We start from the raw sequence: 23,472 nt of genomic DNA on the forward strand, positions 1-23,472 counted from the left end.
TTTTCGTTTTTTCCACATAAATCAAGTTTAGTTGAATCAAATTAATCACATAACAAGCATAAATATACTTGCTACGTGATGTGTCATTTTTTCTGAATTATGCACTAATTATATGGCAAGTGTATCGCACTTGTTATATAATATGTTATTTTTTCTAAATTATACACTAATTATATGACAAATGTATATACTTTGTCAAACCCAATTAAATGGCTCTTTTTTTTTTCCTTAATGACCAGAAATGAGAGTATTTAATTTTATTTTAATTACAATTAATGATAACTAATAAAATTATAATCTCACTTATAACTTTAGAAAAACTTGTGCAAAAACATCGACTACGCTTATAAACTGAAAAAAATTCACACAGACATGTATTTCGTGCACGTATTTCGCACCTCTATTGTTTTTAGTTTTTATTATTAATTTGTTTTGTAATAATATTATCTTCTTAAATTATAATTCATTTGCAATCTATTTGAATTAAACACATTAATAGAAAAAATAATTATTTTTTACATTTAAAAATCAGCAATGTGCAAATTTTACTAATAGATCTAGTAAAAATAAAATAAACTATGTCTATTAGGGTTAATATAAATGGTTTTGTGCTGACACAATCTTCCCAATTTTTAATTCATGATTCCTTTATTTTTTTTCAATCTAATTATAAGATCAGTCAAAATATTAATATTAATAGAGGTGTTGATATTAATATCAATATTGAAAAATTCATTACACATACATACTTTAAAAATATCAACAACTTAACGTCATTACACAAAGTCGCAAATTATTCTTATTTTTTTATTGTAAGGGGTGATTTTATAATTATATAAAAAGTAGGAGTTATTTATATAATTAGGTCATATATAAGGGATTTTAAATATAACTATCTTTTTTAATTAATTAATATATAATTAATATTTTGCAGAAGTTTGACCAAGCTCAGACTCCCGAGTGTTCGAGGCCCGGGCCCCTCTAGGACTCTCCCACCAAACCTTATCCATGAAACAAATTCAATCTGAGTTTTAATTACACAATCCGAATGGTTTGGAGCTCAATATTTTATAGTGGAGATATTCGATTCAAAATTTATTGACAGCATGTGTGCGTGGATAAAACAAAAAAAAGTTTTAATTACACTTATATATATATTGGTTTATAATTGGATAAATTACATTTACACCTCTTTGAAGTTAAGTTAAAATACACAAATACCTCATATTTTTAATAAAATTACAATTACAACCCCTGTAGGATGTTACAGGTGTAGTATATTTTAGAGGTATTTGTGCAAGCTTTGTCTCTAAATAAAGGATGCAGTTATAATTACAATTATAATCTTAATGGGTGTATTTATAATTTTGCAAAAGATAGAGAGTGTTTTGTATATCTTGGCCCAACCTCATGGATATATTTTCCATGTAATTAATTTACTTTTTGGAAATTAAATTAAATTAAAATTAATGTTGTTGGAGTAAATTAAATCCAGATTCATTATTCACATAAATAGATAGCATCAATCAAACAACTTGGATAAATATTGAAAAAGACAGTAAATTAGACAAAGTCTGCTCACAAATCAATTTCTTATTGAGGCCCAATTCAGTACTTCAAAGTATGATCAGCACTCACCAGTACTACAACTATGTTTGAATGTTTCAAGGTCCATTTAATTTCTTATGATGTAATTGAGATTCTGCTTTACTGTGTAATAATTTGGATGCCAACAGTTCACCCCAACTTCCAAACTATTTTTTTCTTTCATTTTTTTAGCTTTAACCACGGTTTTCAAAACCCGAACCGAATCGAAGCGGACCGGCCGATTCAACTGGGAAGCGGCTATATGTCTTGTCCGATTCATGTCGTAAAATCCATCTCGATCACATAAAAAGTATGATGCGTTTACCCTATAATTGATTTGATTCAGCCAAATAGAATCTGAGTAAGAATTTTCTAAAAGTTGCAGTGCTCAAATGTGTCTGAGTCCGAGCAATCCAGACAAAAGCCCAAGCAAATAGCCCTCTACTATAATTGATTTGGTATTGCTGAAACCAAACCCACACAAATAATACCCAAAAAAATGTATTTATTTTGTATACAGAAAAAAAAAATTGCATGCATGAGTGAGGTGGATTCCGGATTGAATTTTATATTATAAATTTTATTATATTTACTATTAAATAAAAAACTGGTACAATGACAAAAAATGTGACAGAATTGAAAATGGAATTATAAATTGAGGGGAGACAGAAATGTTAAGTTGCATTTTGAGTGTAATAATTTAAGTTGGTTAGATAGAGAAGGGCGGACTGCGGAACACCACAAACCGTCCAACGTAATATTCCACACCACACCGCTGCTAACATTAGATATTTATTATATTTCAGCACCATCAACGCGACCGACGTAAAGTTGTAACCACGTGCCCCGAATCCATGTCCCATTTTTACGTGGTCCGAAATCAATCTGTCCCCACTCCAATCTTCTCTACTTCCACTCGTTGATACAAAATTGGATCCCACCCTAACACATTTTTTAATAAATTAATTATCAATTTCATTTGCCCATAATATTACATGTCTATTACTCAATCAATAATTATTACCACTGCTACTCGGCTAGTCATTTTCGGACAAAATTCAGCCCAAATTTTATTAACAAGTCGTGGAGCACTAATAAGACAAATCAGTAGGAAAAAACGTATCAGCAGCGGGAGTCAGCTAAATAAAAGTGGCAAATAACTACTTAATTGATTTCAGCACATGTATTTGAAAGGAGCATATTTTCTTGTTAAGACCCATATAATATGGTAATAAACTAGACATCTCAGGAAATTTTAGGACATTTCAACCTCCCTTCACTGCTTCTCATGCTACTCTTACAAAACATGTGTCCAAGTCTTATACTACGTTTTCAACAACTATTCCGCTGATTTTCACTTACTCTAAACTCTTGCACACGGTTTTCAACACATGGTAAACATAAGTTTTACTGTTTTCAGCATCTTCCCCACAAACTTGATATATTATTTGAATTATTGCTGTGTTATTAGACTCCGATACACATCAAGTATTTTATGCATAAGGCCTCAACGTGTCGATTGAATATTTAGAAAAATTGATTAATATTATTAATCAATTGAAAAAAAAAAGCTGCTTAATATGATAATTTAGACAGTATAAAAACAGATATTATTAATGAAAAATATTTTTTCATTATCTTATTTTGAGCAACATGTTGATAAACATCCCAAAAGAAAACAAATATCTACGAACGCATTCGACTGTACCACATGAACCACTTTCCCCACCCTTAAATCTCCCACACCCCCAAACACACCAGCACTAAAGATCTCACAGTTTTAGAAAAGGAAATTAAAGGGGGGAAGTTAACACACAGCACGCGCTAAAATCCGAGATGGGAGTGGTGATAATCGACGGCTCCACAGTCCGGTCCTTCGTCGACGACGAGGTCCAGTTCCAGAAAAGTGCCGACGAGGCGTTCGCGTCGCTCGACCTCAACAACGACGGCGTTTTATCCAGGTCGGAGCTCCGGCGGGCGTTCGAGTCGCTGAGGCTGATCGAGACCCACTTCGGAGTGGACGTGGCGACGCCGCCGGAGGAGCTGACGAAGCTGTACGACTCAATATTCGAGAAATTCGACTGCGACCACAGCGGGACGGTGGATCAGAAGGAGTTCAGGGATGAGCTGAAGAACATACTGCTGGCTATAGCGGATGGGCTGGGGTCCAGCCCCATCCAGATGGCTTTGGAAGACGACGACCAGAGTTTCCTGAAGAAGGCTGCTGATCTCGAGGCTTCAAAGCTTTCTGCTTGATCCTATACATGGATACATCCTGCGGCGAGGGTTTTAATTTGTTGTAATAAAAGTAATTAGTTTTGGTAATAATCCATCCTTCTCACGTGTTTTTAGTTTTTAGGTTTCGGATTGGAATTACTAGTGTATTTTGCCAGCAGTTGCCATATTTGCCTTTGTCATTAAATAAATATAAAACAAAGCGTTTTTGGATGAAGATATCCATGTTTATAATTCCACTGTGACAACCAGAATTTATATCTTTTTATTACCTGAAAAACATATATACATATTGTTGAGTCATAGAAATCCCATTTTAACATTGAGTTTATCACATTTTATAGCGTTAAAATCAGATGAAAATAAGGGATTTTATGAATTTCCAAAAGAGGAAGTGTATCTTTTGTTTCCAGATCAAAGCCATAAATCAGGATTGCTTCAGGGTTCTGACTGAGAGAAAACTAAAAAGGGAACGTCGCCTGAGAGACTCGAACGCTCGCGTGGGGAATTCCCTGCATTGAGAGACCACTTGGCCCAATTTATGATATTTGTTTTCTACGAAAACAATAATATTGATTTTATCTACATAATGTGAATTTCAAGCATAGGTCCACTTCAATTGGAACAGGTGTGATATTTGAAAACTGTAATCTCATAAAATTGGTATCATTTTTTCTACGTATATACTCTTTAATAATATTACTTAATTATAAGTTGTACCTTTAAAAAGAATAAAAAGGTCTAAACAATCCTCGAGAGCGCACAAATAACTTGGAGCAAAGAACAAGGAGGCTCAAACCTATAAACAAGCAACAAAGTGAGAACCATGGGCTGACCCAAGTTAGTGAATCCCACACATCCACGTTGGATGAACCACACACGTGGCACAAGCAATGCTAGGCTACCTCAACCCAGTACTGCCAATTAGGTCATTCGAGGATTCATGAAGATTTGCCCCAAGGGATTTGCTCAATCACTTCACTAGAAATGTTGCGATACCATATCCTCTAAAGAAATTGCCTTATCCCAAAGGATAATTTGCTGGATGAACATTTACCTGAAAGGAGACCTTATCCCTCCAAATTGAGGGATTCAGGTGAATAGGGGATACAACCAATGGAGGCTCTGCTTTCTCCCAATAATTGGGGAAGTCGGCTATAAATACTGAGCTCTCTCGTTCAGAAAAGGGTAACCCTTTACTTACACTGGCACACAAAATGTCTAAAGCACACAATGGCTTGCTATCATTAAGCTATTATCCTCTTTAATTGCCTTCAATTCAACTTTATTATTTTCTATTCTCATACTAATTTAGATGTCGGAGTGTTAATAATTTTTTGATAGGTCTCGCTCTAAAGCTTGCAAAACTAAAGCCTCAAGCCCCCAAGTTGAACACAATATTTTGGTCCCATTAATTATAAATATAATTGTTTGGCTTTCACAAGCTTGTGCTATATATAAACAAAAGTATAGTGAGAATAAAGAGTTTATTTTGAAATAAAAACATAATATTTTAGTATGATTTTCTTGAAATGAGTATTCAATAAAGCATTATTGTTCACTCGTATAAATATATTTGTATGTTTGTAGGTTATAATAAAAGATGATATTCACAAAAAAAAGGAAAGAAATTGAAAAACATTCTTGTTTGTTTGACATCCTCACCAAACCAAACACAGCCTTAATTAATGTTAAAGGTCAGTTATCAACGTCTTCCTCACAGACCGTGACCAAACGTTGGGCCCTACCCCTACTTTTAGCTCTTTCCTTCCTCCCAATTTCTAAATCCTAAGCAATCCCTATCCACCCTCAACTTCTTCTATTAAATCCCACCACCACCACCTCCGCCGTTACGCCATGGCATCCTCCCCATCCACCGCCGTGCCCCGTCTCTTCTACCACCCTGCCTACTGGTGCCACTCCTGCGACATGAGCATCGGTCTTCCTCCATCCCCCACTCCCAACGCCCTCCTCTGCCCCCACTGCCACCGTGACTCCCTCGAACAGATGGAGATGGAGGATTCTATAACCCTGCCTTCTGCTTCCCCCAGAAACCCTTTCTCCCAGGACCCCGCCTCCGGCGCCACTTTCACCCCCTCCGACGACAACTTCCTCCTAAACAGCCCCTACCTCCACCGTCTCATCCACCACCTCACCACCACCACCGCCGCTGCCAATCCCCGATCCAACCCCGCCCCCAAGTCTTCCATAGAGGCGCTGCAAGAAGTCACTATTACCCTCGAGAGTGACCCCACTATGCTCTGCCCAGTATGTAAGGACCCTTTTGTTGTCAACTCCGTCGTGAAGATGATGCCATGTAAACACAGTTACCATTCAGATTGCATAGTTCCGTGGCTCGAGATAAATAATTCTTGCCCAGTTTGCCGGTTTAAGCTGCCCGCCGCGGAGGAGGAAACGGAGGAGAATGGGGAGGAGGGGTATGTGGGATCTGTGAGGCTTGAGGAATTGGTGGATGATGAGGTAGATTTGTATGGCTTTAGGAACACGCTAAGGCATATTGCGAGGAGGCATCGCTGGAATGAGGAGGGGCATATTGGGAGTGGGAGCGAGGGGAATTTGTTGTCCCCTACGCAAATTGGGGAGGTGGAGAGAGGGGATGGGGTTTTAGAGAGGGAAAACAGTGTGGAGACTGTGTCGAGTTTGCCAAGGTGGCCGGTGGAGGAGAGAAGGGGTGGCAGCGGAGGAAATGATGGTACTGATGCATTTGCTAGGAGTTAAGTTCTAATGGGGTGTTTATTGGATCTTGTTCTGTTTCCCCAGAAATTAGAGGTATAATTTGGCTACTTTCTTATTTTTCTTATATTGCTTCCTAAGGGAATTGATTCTTTATTTGTTTTCTGGTTATGACTTATGCATGAGCATCAGTAGTTTCATGTTAGTCTTTTCAAAAAAATTTTCTTTTTAAACCAATAATCAGTAGTTGAATGAAGTTGAAACATGGTCCTTTGGGCTGTTGTGAGGGTATAAAATTTTGAATCGACTGTTGCTATCAGCTATAGACTTCGGTATAGTAGAGATAATTGGCTCTGTGTTTATCTTAGGGCATATCAGAATCCGAGCACTTGTCTGTCATCTTTCTACTCTGAGGTGAGCTTGTCCCCTGAAGCTCACCATTAAAACTTTTTGCTCAATTTTCTTTTCTGTCAAATTTCATTGAATAATCAGGTTAAAGTAATATCAGTTTTTGTCATTTGGCGTGTCCCTTTTTCTCATCTGCCGAAATTCTTGGCTAATTATATTTCATTTCTATCCTTATTAAACTCACTCAGAAAATTTATCTGGTACATTGCTTACAATGAACCTACTTCTGATCCTAGATGAGATGGTGTGATCTGTACATTGGACTTCTGATTATGTAAAAACCTTTATGACCAACTCTTTTCTGTTGGAACACCATGATTGAAAATTGAGTTGTTTAATGAATATAATAAGTTCAGGTTAATAAAATTAGTGCAATCTGGTAATTGGGTTGTCTTGGATACACTCAACAGGACCTAATCTTGTGCATTAGCTTGTTTACTTTGTGACTGTTCATTGGTTCAATTTGGAGATCAGAAGGTAATGGTTCACCGTTAGGGTGAGTCAGGAAATATTTCTCTAGCTATACGAATGACTGGATGGAATTCTATCTGGAATAGCTTTGATTGTTTTATTGGTAATTTAGAAAATTTGAGGTGGCAGTTGGTAAACATTTCCCATTTCTTTTCATTTCTTTGCCTTGACTGGTGCAGTGGCTTAAGAATATGGGAATTTGCTATTTGTTTTTTGACAAGTTGTATTATTGTACATTGTGGAGTATTATATAGGTGAAGAGTCCTATGAATGTGGTTACTTTGCTTTATATTGAAACTTACTATCCCTTAGGTCGCTCATTCTCTGATTCTCTCTATATATCCTTTCAAAACCAAAATCAATATTCTAAAATCTTAAATATGCTACTTCTGTTTATCATCATGAATTCGAGATGAAGACACAAAAATTGTAAATGCACTAGTTTCAGAATATTCTCTTTGAAAGATTATATCATACTCGTTATGTGGCGTCTATAGTTGTTTTCTTTTGCCTTCGGGATATGAAGATTGGGAATATTGTTATGTAATAAAATTGCTGACACTTCTTTATATTGAGAGTCAGTGCTGCATGTTATCTGACCTATCGCATGCTGGAACTTTTGATCAGTTTTGTTTTATAATTGATTTGAGTATTTTACACTAATTTGTGGTCTTGGAATTTCATGTATGTTATTACCTCATTTTTGTGAGAATAATGGAAATCTTCCTGCTTATAAGGCAATGACGATCCAAAATATATTTGTTGATACCGCACATTGTTCAAGTTTTTTATTTTCAGCAGAATTATGTTTGTTCTTGCAATGCAATAATCTTTCTCTGACCATTCTGTCTGATGCCTCTCACTCCTTTTGTTTTCAGGTGATGTAAATTTCGTAGGAGGCCAGAGCCGTCTTATCACTGATTTCGGTCAAGTGAAGTGTAAATTTGCCATGAATGACTCTGCTTCTGTTTAATAACATTAAGTGTGAATCTTGCATTCCCTTCTACCTTTCTCCTTCAATCTCTTATCTCTTAGAAGTGTAATCAGTACTCTTAATGGTGCTTGAAACTTTGTCCAGCAAATTTTGGTAAATCATTACGAAATGATTTATAACGTTTTTGCTCTCCCCACCACCACCTCGGAACCTTTCTTTTAAGTTCTGATTGTAGATTGGCTTCCGCTTGGGTTGCCATTTCGAGCCCGGCTATATTTACTTAAGTCCTTTCATCATATTGTTCATAATTTGCTACTCTAAGATGATGAAAGGGGATGTTTGGATTTTACTTGTCAATTTGTGCATTTTACTGTTTATTTCAGCAGAGCGAGCATATTCTGGATTCTCAATTGTCAATATCAAGACAAGATGAAAATGGTAATCCCTTTAGAGGGGCTTGATTCTTTAACATGAGTGTTGCAAACAACGTTTGAGGGGAACAGCCTTGTCGACATCCAGATCTAGATTCTTTAGTTTATTCGCGTGGTGTTGTAGTAAATTCATAACGCCAACCTACCCAACTCCTGTAGAATTTGGGTGTTGAATTGTAGAATTTGCATGCAGTTGAAGCTTTCACATCCTTTGCGTGGCTCATTTTTGCCTACTTAGTCAAAACAAAAGCTTTGAAGTGTAAACGCATTATATCTCATCATATTTATTAAAATGAGGTTGTCGCTAAATCAGCCCGTTGAAAACACAAGCATACCAACTCCTCCTCACACCCACCCACCCACATAAAGAAAACGGGTCCTTTTGGAACTTGAACGGATCTCTTCTTTCCTGTTTATGTTTTTATGAGTAAGAAGAAAAAATTCAAATTCACTTTATTTGGGACTATTGTGAAACAGGAAATTCAACATGTAATGTTACAACTCAATCCACTCAACTAAATAGTGACTAATATCTCAATCTACTAGTAAAATTGGTCTGCCAAGTGATCAAATATTATCGTAAAAATGCAATAAGACACAATTGAGCACCTGTCTGTCAAAGTTGGCAAAGGGAAAGATATCAGTCAAATGTCGACCGCTCGTACAATTGCAAAGTTAAACCAAGCAAAATGATGCTCCTTTTTCACTTGAGGAAAATATGCAGCCTACCGTTCTTTACAGCAGTAGATAGCAGAAAGCAGAAACTTTGAGACAAACACTAAGCATTTCAGTTCAGCAGGCTAAGGTGGATACTCAGTTCAGGAAGAAACCTGAGTACAACTGAACTACAAAAGTGAAATGCATAAGACAGAGCAGTTCATCCCAATCAAACAGCACATGTTTATGCAAACATGGTTCATGGGATTCAAACAAAAGAATCTAGTCAAGTTCTATTGGATTCTCCAGAGTGCCTCGAGAATTAATAGCTACCTGCAACTCAGGAGGCAAGTCGCCCCTTAGGATGTGAACTCTGAACTTGATCGTTGTGCTGTGCTCCATTAGTTCAAAGACACAAGCATCTCCAATTTCTAGATTGTTATCAACCACAAACTTCCTCCACTTGGGGTCAAACCTCGGATTGGCACAGTTTCCAATATAATCCAGGTTCCAGTTCTTGCGATTATATCTGAGAACTACAGGAATTGTTGTGCGAGGAAGCTCGCGAGCAATCCTCACTGGTAGTTGCTGTAAGAAACAGAACAAAAGACTTCTGTTAGTTAAGTTCTTGTTTTCATGTAATTGGGGTTCCTGGAACAAACATCGTCAGAATATAATTCACATAGAATCCACCATACATGGATGGTTATAGTTGTCCATGTCTGGTGGTCCTTGGACCTCCTAAGAATTGCATCTCATTTCAGCTGCCCTATGGCAACGCTATACTGTTCTGTGTTAAAAAATGTGATATAACTCAATTGGCGAAACAAGGCCTTCTCCATCGTATCACTATATGTAAAATTACATTACATGAACACAAATACTAATACAATAAATTGCTCTATTCCATAGTTAAGATTTTTCACTTACATAAGACAAGAGGAATCATTGTGATAATTAGATGGATTGGAATTTCTAATCAGTACAAAACAGAAGAAAATGGAAGTGAAGTAATTACGAAGTGATAGCTCGGGTTGACATGTGATTTTGCTAACACCACATCAAAAAATGGCTTTCCAGTGAGATAAGGAATGTCGTCCTCTTCCGATTTAGCTGCTTCCAACTTCATAGGAAGTTTAGACTTCTGCTTCTCCACAAGGCGTCGTTCCATTGGTTGCAGCAATAGTTGCTCCATCTTATGAGTTTCTTCGTTCATGGGTTCTGCGATGAACTAAACAAAATTTCCAAAAGCAGAATGTCTTTGAAATATTCAGCTAATGTCTCCAGATAAAATAACTCATGTGAGAATCAATCAAATATCCAAACAGGCGAGTCTGGAATTTAAGCGCCCTTATATCCAAAACAGAAGGCAGAATCATTAATTTTTCCAACCGTCAAATCAAGATCATCACATGCAACATAACGTCGAGAATCAATTATGTCACGATCAAAATGCGCTGCTGGAAAAGCTTACGTCAAAGGTATGCTGTTAGCTATCATTCAAGGTCCATAACTGATGCGAGAGGTCAACCACCATGAGATTTGCATTGAATAAATTATTAGAGATTAGATAATTCAAAATATAAATACAATTTAGTTTTTCGATGCACTGAACTGATTTCAATGTCAACTACCATGACTTCGACTTCATATTGGTTGGCTTAGTTACAGATTACTCCCTTCATTTTATCCTATTGGTAATTCTATTCTCTCGTCATGTTTGGTAATTCCAAAATTTCTTCTTTCAGACAATTCCAAAACCTCAGGTTAAGTTTCTAGAATCCATTTATACTTCTTTCTAAGTCAAGGAAATGAATAACTGCAATAAATGTTACAATCACTGTCCTAAATCAGAGAGGTGATTAAGTAACGAAAAGAATGCACGTAGAAGACAAAATCTATCTATTGTGCTTCTGCAATTTCCTTAAAAGGTTGAATATCAACACGGGAGTCGAAAGTAATCAACAAACAATGTGCTTGTTAAATTAAGAAAAAGCATTACATTTTCATACATTCATGCAATTCTTTATAACAACAAAAGTTTCACACCATGTGAATAATCCCTATTTTGAGTTAATAAGCAAATAGTTCAGAAGAATCTCAGCCACATAAAAGCTCCACGCCTGTTAGATGATGAGGGTACAAATGATCGATGCAGGTATATCGACATGATCTAACAGTTGTGGACTGCAGAACCCCATGCTTTTCGTCGAATGAGTTTCTCTTACCAACATGGATCAATGCACTCACCAAATGAGACCATTCACCTATAATGACTACAAAGAAGTACTACGCATATCACCCTAGAATTTTTTATTACTTGAGACAGGAAAGAAGAAATTAAAAACCTGGATAAAAGCATACAGAAGAACAATTCTCTCATAAAAGTGAAACACTAAATGAGAAACAAACAAGCCATCGAGGCTTTTAAGTTCATGAGTTCAAATACCATCAACACAACACTCAAACGCAGGTTGATTACAGATTGTTAAAGCAATTGATACTATATTCATAATGCAACACTAATATATATTCGTTTTCCTACAAACGAAAAAAAAAAAATTAACAAGAAAAAAAAAAAACATCAGTGTTATAAAAAGCAGAATTCTGAAAACACAGTCAAAGGGCATGATTCCTGCTGAAATTTGATGTACTTATGAATGAAACTACATAAAATTTCAGTACAAAAACTAAAAAAAGAACATAGATGAGCGCGAGAGACCACCCACATTAACTTGTGCAAACAAAACACAACAACCGAAGATGAAAGCAAGAGAGAGTAGGCAGATACCTCCTTTTTCACGATAACGAGGCGGGAATCCATCAGAGAAGGGTTTGGCATTCTATGCTGTTCATGATTTTGGGTTTTTGATAAAGAAATCTTGTTCCTATTTTTACACTTGTTTCTTTTTTGGAATATAGAGAAAAAAAATTATCAATGCTTTTACGTTTTCTTTAACATAGTAATTACATTAACAATTACGTGAATAATACACAGTCGAATCAATATATCATTAGTATAATTAAAAATAAATACAGTAAAAATCGAACCCATAATCCCAAATTTGTATATATAAACCTCATCCTCAAGTGATGCTAGTCTCTGTGTTTCTCAAAGATTTTAATCTATTTGGTTATGTATTATTATAATCATATATTTTTTTGTGAAAATATAATTAGTAGTGACAAACAACAAGTGAAATAATAATTAAAAAAATAGTATTTTTTTAACACACAAGGACAAAATAGTCTTTCATCAATTAAGTTTATTTTAGAAGCGATTTTTCTCCCAACATTATTTGATTTAGCTTTTATTTGATTTTATTTAAGTACTTTTATATTTAAATAAAATTTTCTACTCTAAATTTAGATTAATTTTTCATCTGAATATTTTTTTTTAAAATTCTTCCCTGAAATCTTAATTGATCAATTCAAAAATATCTTAAAAAGTCCATTTAGATTAATGGTTTTGGATTTGAATGAAGAATTTAAACAAAAATAAATAAAAAATCAAATAACTGATTATAAAATATATTTAAAATCCATCACGATATTACTAAAAATAATTTAAAATGAAGTTTTTTAATCTTTTTTGCGGTAAATTTGAGATTATGATTTCAAGTTTCACAGATTAATATATGAATATTTATCTCACTTTATATGAGTTATTGTAATTTATATATGTTGTCGATCATATTAATATATTGATTGAATTAAAATATTGTTCAATATATCGAGATGAATTATTATATTGCATCTACACAAATATTATATTTCCTTTATAAAATTATATGTACGACTCAGTGAGTATTTGTTAGTGTAATTAATGTACCTAAGTTGATGTTTATGTAAAATTCCGACATTCTATTTATTAGACTGCATATGAAAATTATCATGCTATATTTTTAACACAACCATATTAAAACAAATTATGTCTTTTTACCTTCCTCTCTGATGTCTTTCGTATTTAATGTTGTCTTTTCTTCTCTCCTTCCTTATTTAACGTTTGTTTCTTATCATCTTCTATTTGTCTTATAATCTTAGTTATTATTTCCTATTATTTTAATAATATATTATATAATTCAAAGAGATAAATCTTAATTTTATTTAATAAATAATTATCATTTTATATTTTATTACAAAATTTGTTATAATCATAAATATTTTTTTAAAATTTTAAAAAATTATAAATACTCTTTAAAAGTAACGATCGTCTAACAAATACTCTTTATAATATTTCATTATAAAATATATTAATTAGATAGTCAGTTATAATTTACTCTTAAATCAAATGAGGACCACACACATGAAAGAGAGGTTGGGTTGATTGGCCTAACACTTAATAGAGAAATAATTGCATTTTTCCCAAGTAAATAACTCATTTTAATTGCCCATTTTCGTGAACATTATTATGTACAAGATGCTGCAAACTTCCCGAGTTGAAATCGTTATGGTTGAGACAGAACTTGTTTAGTTGCTTTTGGTGTTGTCCAACTATGCTTCCTACCTTAAAATCTTAATCCACAAATTTAATGTGGTATGATCCAAACTTGTGTCGCTAAGGTAGGCGTATTTAGGCGTGTGAAGGTATTAATTCAGCCAATAATATCTTTATCTAATAGTTTAGGTTTAAATCCTATAAATAAGTTCAAATTCCTAAGTTTGAGGTTCACAAATGTGCCAGTTGTTTATCTACTCTTTTAGTAATAATTGGTTTATCAACTCTATTATTATGTTAATTTATCATACCAACTTTACGAAATTTATACTTTATTATATATGATCATATATGTGAAAAATATCACATCATATAACCTTTAAATATTACATGTGCACCTCCTGTAATGTTTTTTTGTCAAAAAAAACTTGGTTGAAAAAAAGTTATAATTGACAAAGTGCAAAATTTAATAAAGTTGAGATGGTAAGTTGAGACAAAAAAAATTAGATGTCAAAGTGTAAAGTAGTCATAGTTTGGATGACAAATATAATATATGAAGATGTATAAGAATAATTTTGTCGTAAAAATATTTATTTGATTTACAATAAATTAGTAATAAGGTAATCGAGAATAAATATGAAATTTTTATTCAATTATTTTGTAAATATGATCAAATTTGATGAATTTTGATTAATAAAAAAACTAATTATTAAATAAAAATAAATTTCATTAGTACTAGATATAAAATTTTAAACTATAAAAGATATTATATATAATTACATTAAAAGTTGAGAAAAAAATTATAATTATCCTCAAAACTGGTTATGGTCAACGTCTCATGCAATCGGTCTTGAAATTTGGGAAATCTTCCAGGAACTTACTTCTTAGTGTAGTTGGAGACGGTCAATTCTTGCCCAAGCAATTAAATATATATATATATATATATCATATTTGAATGCTACTTAATTATTTATAAACAATCATCTAATAACAAATAATTAATTATAAAATAGATAAATACCAAATATTCAAAACCAAATTAATTTTGGCCTATTATATTAAAAAAGTTGAATGTGCAAACCCCTCGTTGTCGGTGAGTTTACTCCATTAATTTATGTATTTAATTTTTTCAAGAGATGAAATAAAGAGTGATGTGTACAAAAATAAACAAACCCCAAAAGTCCCAAGTAATCCAAAAAGAAGAAAGAAACGAGAGACCCGTAACATCCTAGGAGGCCTAAAAACACTTGGCAGGGAGCTTTGGCAGGTGACAGATTGACAAAGGGAGGAGGCTAATGATATCTCCCTACTCGGATCATGATTAAAGTCTAATAAAACATTTGACCCAAAAAGTCCGCATGGCAGTCCACACTCCATCATGACATCCAATTAGCTAAGATGTTAGCAGCCACCTTGGAATCACATCAGCCCTAGTAAGGAAGGACTTCCTGACGTTTGGGACTTCTTGCAGATGCGGGAGATCCTCCCAAAGCCCTGGACTCCTTGGCAGCTTGGACTCCCTAGTAGTTAGGAGTCACACCGATGAAGGGTCCTCCAATTCGGAGATAATGATTCAAAAGCACGCCTAACAGAAGATAAAAATAAAATATAAGTTATCCAAACGACCTTCATCCACTTTTCCCGCAAATGGAGGAAACATGCATAACCCTATTGGAAGAGGTCAGTCCCCCTATAAATACATGTTTGTTCCTCCATATGGAAGAAAACCTTCATGAGACCCTCTAACGTCTATCACACCTTCCTGACACATTTCTTACTCTCTGGACGTCCCCTTCACGTCCCCCTCACGTCCCTCACACTTCTCTTATTCTCTAAATCATCTTTCTCTCTTTAAACATTCTCTAGGCACTCTACAAGTATATTATCACGTGTTCTTGACTTTTCACTAATTTTATTCACCATATCTCGATTTCAATTATATTTATTTACTTTTTAACTTTCAAATCAATACTAACCTGGGGTTAGAGTGCTAACGCCTTTTTTGCAGGTCCCATCTTCATGATTTGCATTTTTTTCGACCCAAGCCTCGAACGATTGTTCATATCTACTGAACCTATGTGTTTTTTGAACGCTTTAAAATTTTTTGCCTTAATTTAATAATATAAGAATAAAATGGCTAATTATTGGAGCATGATGATTATCCTACTGACAAAATAACATTCATTATAAATATATTTGAAGGTATCTTAGTCAGCATACATTTTATATATACATCATTTGACATAGCACAATTGTTTTCGATCATGATATTACTGCGTCTTAATTTACCCACATATGGGTTTAAACTATACTAAATTGTAAATGAGAATTATAAGACATATTTAACAAATATACATTTAGAAAATAAGTGATTAATTATTAATTATTTGCATGCCATCTTTAAAATAAAAGAGTATGACATCATCAATCATTGGGGACGGAAAAATATACACACATACATATATATATATATAATAAAATAAAGCGTGATAATCACGTGCAAGTAATTGTAGTGGTGAGTCTTGAAAAAGCATGCAGCCTTCCCCGAGAAGCCAAGTCAAATACGTCGGCCTTCATCTCTCCCTCTCTCTCTCCCTCTCTCCCCTATATATATATATATGTGTGTGTATCGATCTTCAATATCCATTTATCGACTGATCATCATCATCATCATCATCATTGTCCCCTTCAATCTTCAGCAAGTAAATTAGAGCTTGGAATTTGGGATCGATGGAGATGGATGATCAGAGCTTAGGAGGAACGGTGTGGAAGGTGTGTTTGTTCATTCTCGTCCAAGCCCTCGTTTATCTCATCCTCTCTCAGTCCTCCACCGTCTTCTCCACCACTCCCCGATCTCACAGCTTCAAGCCTGCTCGCTCCCTCAGCATCCGCCGCTGGGCCGCCGCTCTCGCAGATATCCCCGCCGGCGGCGACTCTTCGCCCTCTCCCAAGGGCTTCTTCCGATCCTTCAGCCGTAGCTAGGGATCCACTACCTACTTATATTCTTACAAGATGTTTTTGTGTTTTCTAGTCTGTTTTGTGGATTGAGAGTGAAGGTGATTTCATCGATTCGTTTTTGAATTCTTTAATCCGTACGTGTGCATATATATACGTATCTTCAAATCCATAATGTAAATACTGATGAAAATCATATCAACGGTCTCGATTTAATTTGAGTGGACATAATGTTAATTGTTCATCCATTCATACATCATTGTTTTTCCAGTTCATTATTTCTTCTAAAAGATATTTTAGTATTGTGTTAATTATAGTAGCAACAGACTGCATCACCATTGTGGCGATGTTCATTTTTGTTTGTTTGTCTTTTCATTTTCATTTGTACATCTGCGTAGTGCATGAAAAAAAATTAATGTATGAAAACTAATGATATTATATTTTGATTTAAATTAGAAATATTTCTATCTATGTTTAAAAGGACGGATGCATTTAGGAGGAAATATTTTTATTTTGAAACGTTGTAAGTCATAATTTAAGACATGGCAAGTAAAATTAATCGAAAATAATAAACAATTTATTTGCAGCGGTGTATTGATGTGGATAAGAAGAGACTAATTCTAATTAAGACAGCAATGCCACTTGCTAATATTTTTTGGCAATATTGTTGTTGTTATGATTATTTAATTATAGAGTATTATATCTATATATATATATATATAGCAATAGGTTAGGGTAGTTACTTGCAGATATGCTGGCATATATAACTACTCAGGGGTATATTTAATTTTAATTTTAAATCGAATTTTCATATTTTATTGCAAAAAAGGGGGAGGAAAATTGACGTAGAATAATAGGCGGATGTGTTTTGGGAGCATTTGAATTGATAGCAGTATAAATGTAGTATTTAAAATATATATACGATTTGATAGTAAAATTTCAGACAGTCATAACTTTTGATCTGAGATAAGTTATAGAATGATCTATCTTGCATGTCGTCATCTTTTTCAGGAGAATCTAACCCCTCGTTGTTATAGTCGTGAGGGACCACCATTTATCGCAACTCTTTTACACCTGATAGTTTCCAGATTATTGCTAGGATGTTCGAATATCTTTTGGTTAAAATTTATATTTTTCTTTAAAATAATTCAAAATTTAGCTTGCTAAGATCTATTTTAGCTATGGTATATGGTTCTTTCTTTTAATAAATACTATCGTGAAAGTTCAGTTATAAACAAACACTTTTGTTTTGTCAAAAAATCACAAGAATTGGATAGTTAGGCAATACGGTAACCAAATTTGGCCCTAAAACACGAATAATATTACACGTCACGCTTTCTCAACCCTAACCACAATTTCGAATATTGGTTTTAGGCCAAGTATTTATTTTGAGTCTCATAAAATATATTGTGTTTATCTTATTTACATATATTTATTTTAAAAATTTTAATCATACTAATATATTAATTGAATTAATATATTATTCGTAAATTGTTTAGAATATTGATATAATTATATAATTATTATTCTTTTAGAAAAATAATTTCAACTATTTCTAGGGTTCTTCGATCTATGAAGGGTTTGCTTGTAGTAAAGTGTTCTTTTTTTCGGTTTGTTTGTAGTAAAGTGTTAACTCAACTCTAATTCTTGTGGCCAATGATGATCCAACTTATGATGTTTGATCACTGCACGTAACAATAAATTTTTCGTACAAAAATATGCTGCAAGAATGGAATGCTGATACACCAAAACATACACATAGACGCTCAATTTTATATATTATCTTGATGTGATAAATTCAAATAAAACGTCATTATGTACACCTACAAGTTAAAATCTCTGATATGCACTTAAAGTTTTTCTCAAGATGATTTTAAAATTATACGATCTTATAGACTCGAATCTTTTTTATGGTATTTTTTTATAATTTGAGGACATATATAAAAAACGGGACAAGTTTTGAGCGAACAGGTTGTATTGATTTTGGCCCAAGACTAGATTCTAGTTTTATGGACCTGGTTGAAGTCGGAGTAGGTCTTGGATCTTGTCTAATATTATCTTGAGTTTAAACCCCTTGAACCTAATCTAAATAATATTTAGAAATATATCTAATTTATTAAAACTTTTTATTTTCGGCTTAATACATGAATTTGTTATTTTAGAATATTGATGACGTATTAAATACTTATAAACAATGACTTAATTATTTAAGAAAAAATATACAATTTAATTGATCGAAAAAGAAAACTTAATCAAATTATATGAACTAGATCAACTAAATTTAAAATTGTCGGTTGATTTAATACAAAGTGAAATATATTTGCATTCAACTAAATCCAAAACGGGATGAGACAAGTTTTGAACTTTACTAAAACTAAAGAAAACAACTCGAAATCGGATCAAACTCATCTTAAATCCGCCCCGTTACACCCTATTTATGAATGCAAGTCATAAATTGAAGTTGAGTTTGGACCAATCATTATCCAATTTTTAGTTCATAAAAAGTTAACATCCAACTTTGACAAACATATATATATATATGTATATATCATCGAATTATTTATGTATTGAGAATAATTGGTATTTTGATATTTTGAGTTGAGATGAGCAACACAATGTAATAAGAGAGTTGTAATGGTAGATTTGAGAAAGAGTACGTAGTAGGTGTCTCCAAATAGGAAGCCTTGTCCAAACGTACACGAAAGAGTTGACCCTCAAAACCCACTTGGTTATTGAAGTCGTGGATTCAACATGCACAAAAGCGTCATCAATACTTCATCAGCCCTCAACCATATTGGCCTGCCCTTGAGTGATATTTTAAAATCCCACTACTACTGTAGTACTTGCTTTCATTATATTAGAAGTGGAATGCATTTCCAGACCTAATCATTTATGATCATAATAATTAAGAACATAAATCCCAACATCTCCACACTGTTATGTCAAGATTTATGGTGTCCCAGTCTTGGTGTCTAGTAAGGGTATTTTGATCTTTTTACTGTTTTTACTGATATATAGGATCGTCCAATTTATATCTCAAACATGTTTTTGAATGATTGTTCTAACATATACATATCGTAGTTGTCCTACAACTACTTTTAGAACTTGCGATACTTTTGCCTTTAATCCATACCTCCCTTGTCCCTCTTAGAGGTGTCGGATTGAAGCTCTGTTGTACTACGGATGTCGACACGTTACAATAACCTTAAACAATGACTTTATGCTTTCAGACAATAGCTTTCTATTTCTCAACCCCAAATTAAGAATCAAAATCATAGACAGCAAAGTCAATGACTAAACTACAAGCAATTCTTGGTGCAAATTGAGAACAATCTTAGTTGGATGTCAGCATATACTCACAAGTTGCTTATACTTAAAACAGATTGACTTTATGAAAACATATCGAGAAAAATACAAGTTGGGAGTTGGCACATAGTAAATCAAGATCATAAACAACTGCTCGGAATTTAAACAACATTGTCACAATGTGGTAAGAAAGGAAATCCTAGCTCCAACAAGCACAAAAATAATGGTCTCAACAACTTCCAAGAGTTTTCATGAATGAAACTTATCGATCGTACATACCTGATGAGTAACATACTTGCTGCTTCACATGTAGTATAAACAAATAAGTCGACTTGATGTAAACAATGCCAATACCCTGCTGGTTGATGGGGAAATGTCTTGATAAGCATTGACTAATCAGTTTATCATGATCCAAAGTAAACTATAATGTTGTACATCATGATAACGATGTAATATATTTAAATCCACGTATAGGTTGGTGTACTGGTGTGTTCACCAAGAAATTAACAGCCTCACAGACAAGGATCCATCTGATCATTACTTCCAAAAGACAACCTTATTTTTCTTCCTATAGTTGGACTTTCTGTTGCTCCAACTAGGCAACTCTAGTTCTACTGTATAAATATTGAACTCCAATCTTCAGCATCATAAACACAATATACCAAATAACTCTCTGTCTTTACCTCTTGAGACATAGATACAACTTCATTGGTAGCCACAAAAAGAGAATATGAAGCCTCAGTCGTTCCACACAACCTCAGCTCCACCTAAGTTGGCGGTGCATAATGACTCTCGTATAATTTCCAAACAGAAGCCAAAGATACGTATAATTCACATAGTTGCACCAGAAATCATAAAGACGGACGTTGAGAATTTCAGAGAGCTTGTCCAAAGACTTACAGGTAAACCAGTTGAAAGGAAGGATAGCACAGACAACAGGAATAGTTCTTCATCCCATTGCCTGCCGTCAAAGCCTTGTGGTAGCAAAGCAAGGAAGAACATTGAACCAGAGGGTGTTCCTGTATTGCAAGATACACAAAGAATCAAGAAGGAGATTGAAGACATATGCGACGGAGAGAATCCAAATGCCTTCTTGAGTTTCTGGGGAGATGTAGATGGATTCTTTCTTGATATGAATGAATTTCCTCTACTTTCTTTCAGGCCTTCTCAATTCAATACATTTGGCGAGATGCCTCTCTGCTAGTTGAAAACTCTGTGAGATTGACAAGACTCTTACCACTAGTTTGTGTGCAGAAAGGGAGGGCTTTTTACATTTCATTCATTAATTTTTTACCAGGAGAGAGGGGAGGGCAGGGGTGGTTTTGGATTTCAGACAAGATCAGATTGATGCTTGGCTTTCTTTCTCCTTCAGAGATTTGGAGGGAGACACTTATTCTTTATTTTGCATGATACTTTGGCACGTGACTGAATTTGGAACTCGACGAGAAGTTTTTGCTGTTTGGAGCTGCTGGAAAATTACTTTCCATTTTGTCATTCTGCTGGGATTGCTCCAAGAAGCAGAATAGGAGGCTGTCAAATGTAAGTTCTTTGTGCTAGAAATCCAAGTCAGAGATCAGAACATCAAAGAAAGTGGACAATCTCTCCATCCCAGTTGCATCAATCAGAATTTCTAGTGTTACTCGTTTATTCATCTCCTTATGGCCTGTTCATTATGGTGATGTTCATTCTTTCAGCATATATGTACTGAAAGGTTCTGACAATCACAGCCACCTAAGAGATCACAGACTGTGTAAGGGCTCTTTAACTAAAGCAGCGGAGTACAAGAACAGTGGAAAACTTGAGTTCCCTTAGATGTGATTGACTGATGGATCAAGCAAAACAGAAGGAGGTATCCTCCTTCAAGCATGTATACAGCACCAACTTTTTAATTCCCAGTTGTTATAGACAGTGAAAAGTATGTCTGGTTTGAAATAATGGATGTTGAGATCACTGATTTATGTAGCAATTTATACAACTAAAATGAACAGTTGACAATGTTCTTCAGTGTGGATAGAAAATCCATAAGATTCACTAGTCCATGGTCCTCGTAAGGTTAATGGCCATAGTTTTATGTTTGTGATTCTCTTTACCTCTCTGTTCAGACTGATAAAAGAGATCCTTTTTGTCGGTTCATTTGTTGGCTCCAAATGTCCCTCCACATATTGAATTCCCCTGTGTTTCTCACCTCAAACAATCTATCTCCTTTAGAAACGGATTATGATGTGTGATCAATCATATCCTTCTTCCATTAGATGTCATAAAACTCACGCCAGAAAAAGCTAATGTGTCGTTTTCCACTCTTCTAATTTTCAAGTTCGTAACTAGTTCTAGATATCTTGAAGGGAGATTGGGGACCATAAAGTCTAGAACAATAGTACCACTTCCTCACATGCAATATCCAACATATTCAAGCACTTGCACAACTATCTGAAGTAGACGCCTTCATCTCATAGCATGATCCAATTTTAGTAAATGCCACGAAACAAACAGACGAGAGTGCAATAATACCTATTTGTTCTCTGAGAGAATCATATAATTATACATACCATGCAGATGTAGGACATCACCTGATGATGTATATGATATATATAGACAACAACGGAGTTACCTATCTAACACTTGGAAGTTGATTTGCACACATGATATATCGATGGAACCACTCAGCTCTAGCCAGTTGAATCTATCACAACCTGTAAAACAATTCAATATGTTTCCGTGACAGAAGTAGTAACCAACCATTGTGCATAAACCTTAAAATGAAGCAGAAGCATACCAGAAGCTGGCAACAAGGTCAGGATGGCAGTAACATTCATTTCTGTAGCAGACACTCGAAAGTAAGTTGAAATGGAAGAAAGATTCATTCCGGGGAAAAACAAAACAGAGAAATTAAAGAAAGAAAGTTAGCATTCAACATCTAGAAAATTATGTTCTTTGAATCAGAGTGGTCAATGACGTCCACTAAAAATGGTGCAGTTTCCGAAAAGAACATACAAGTAATCTGCAAATTTAATGCCTCCATTTGGTTAGATTTTATACAGTCATGGAGATAAAAATATACGTAGTCACCTAGAGTCTGTTAACTCTCAATATTTGCTAAATCCATGTCAACTTCAGGCTTGTCCTGAAACTTAATAACTATTGCCTAAGTAACAACAAGACTAGGCAATCTTTAATCATGTTAAAGAAAGTGTATGCATGACAAGAAAATGAACATCACATAACCAGGCAAGCTAAACCTTTAATGAAGACTAACAAATACTGATCGGCATGATTTGCAGGTGGACCTGACATCCTGGCACAGGCGCATGTACGGCATAATAAAGAGATACAGCATGAAATTATTATAGTCTCATGTT

General features: G+C 34.3%; 5 protein-coding genes across 6 annotated transcripts; 4 read left to right on the forward strand and 1 right to left on the reverse strand.

Annotated features, from left to right (window-relative positions):
- Positions 1–3,288: 3,288 nt before the first annotated feature.
- Positions 3,289–4,039, forward strand: LOC105168504 (Calcium-binding EF-hand family protein). The gene has a single exon (XM_011088612.3). It carries the CDS (start codon positions 3,424–3,426, stop codon positions 3,841–3,843), a length of 420 nt encoding a protein of 139 aa, XP_011086914.1. The 5' UTR covers positions 3,289–3,423; the 3' UTR covers positions 3,844–4,039.
- Positions 4,040–5,552: 1,513 nt separating this feature from the next.
- LOC105168514 (E3 ubiquitin-protein ligase RDUF2) lies at positions 5,553–8,508 on the forward strand. The gene is made up of 2 exons (XM_011088623.3): positions 5,553–6,612; positions 8,274–8,508. Exon 1 carries the CDS (start codon positions 5,680–5,682, stop codon positions 6,559–6,561), a length of 882 nt encoding a protein of 293 aa, XP_011086925.1. The 5' UTR covers positions 5,553–5,679; the 3' UTR covers positions 6,562–6,612; positions 8,274–8,508.
- A 927-nt stretch (positions 8,509–9,435) lies between these two features.
- LOC148789513 (B3 domain-containing protein Os06g0112300-like) lies at positions 9,436–12,367 on the reverse strand. 2 transcript variants are annotated; one of them, XM_088883513.1, is made up of 3 exons: positions 12,209–12,367; positions 10,436–10,648; positions 9,436–10,005 (listed from the first exon to the last, which is right to left on the reverse strand). In XM_088883513.1, the coding sequence occupies exons 1-3, from the start codon at positions 12,257–12,259 to the stop codon at positions 9,700–9,702; spliced, it is 570 nt and encodes a 189-aa protein (XP_088739639.1). In that variant the 5' UTR covers positions 12,260–12,367; the 3' UTR covers positions 9,436–9,699. The 2 variants fall into 2 exon arrangements, with proteins under 2 accessions (XP_088739639.1, XP_088739642.1); XM_088883516.1 differs by having other exon boundaries at positions 10,436–10,676; positions 12,209–12,331.
- Positions 12,368–16,471: 4,104 nt separating this feature from the next.
- On the forward strand, positions 16,472–17,041 carry LOC105169998 (uncharacterized). The gene has a single exon (XM_011090568.3). The coding sequence runs from the start codon at positions 16,586–16,588 to the stop codon at positions 16,835–16,837; it is 252 nt and encodes an 83-aa protein (XP_011088870.2). The 5' UTR covers positions 16,472–16,585; the 3' UTR covers positions 16,838–17,041.
- Positions 17,042–20,846: 3,805 nt separating this feature from the next.
- LOC105170006 (VQ motif-containing protein 18-like) lies at positions 20,847–21,320 on the forward strand. The gene has a single exon (XM_011090580.1). The coding sequence runs from the start codon at positions 20,847–20,849 to the stop codon at positions 21,318–21,320; it is 474 nt and encodes a 157-aa protein (XP_011088882.1).
- The last annotated feature ends 2,152 nt before the right edge of the window (positions 21,321–23,472 follow it).

Source organism: Sesamum indicum, linkage group LG1, assembly GCF_026168435.1.
Source record: "Sesamum indicum cultivar Baizhima isolate 11 linkage group LG1, ASM2616843v1, whole genome shotgun sequence".
Classification (NCBI taxonomy): domain Eukaryota; kingdom Viridiplantae; phylum Streptophyta; class Magnoliopsida; order Lamiales; family Pedaliaceae; genus Sesamum; species Sesamum indicum.

What these genes read in the sequence shown, in the direction of transcription:
- LOC105168504 (XM_011088612.3), top strand. Translation starts at nt 3,424, where the DNA reads ATGGGAGTGGTGATAATCGACGGCTCCACAGTCCGGTCCTTCGTCGAC.
- LOC105169998 (XM_011090568.3), top strand. Translation starts at nt 16,586, where the DNA reads ATGGAGATGGATGATCAGAGCTTAGGAGGAACGGTGTGGAAGGTGTGT.
- LOC105170006 (XM_011090580.1), top strand. Translation starts at nt 20,847, where the DNA reads ATGAAGCCTCAGTCGTTCCACACAACCTCAGCTCCACCTAAGTTGGCG.
- LOC105168514 (XM_011088623.3), top strand. Translation starts at nt 5,680, where the DNA reads ATGGCATCCTCCCCATCCACCGCCGTGCCCCGTCTCTTCTACCACCCT.
- LOC148789513 (XM_088883513.1), bottom strand. Translation starts at nt 12,259, where the DNA reads ATGCCAAACCCTTCTCTGATGGATTCCCGCCTCGTTATCGTGAAAAAG. An exon ending in TCGTTATCGTGAAAAAGGAG is followed by an intron (nt 10,649 to 12,208) that starts GTATCTGCCTAC and finishes AATTTTGTTTAG; the next exon opens with TTCATCGCAGAACCCATGAA. An exon ending in TCAACCCGAGCTATCACTTC is followed by an intron (nt 10,006 to 10,435) that starts GTAATTACTTCA and finishes TGTTTCTTACAG; the next exon opens with CAACTACCAGTGAGGATTGC.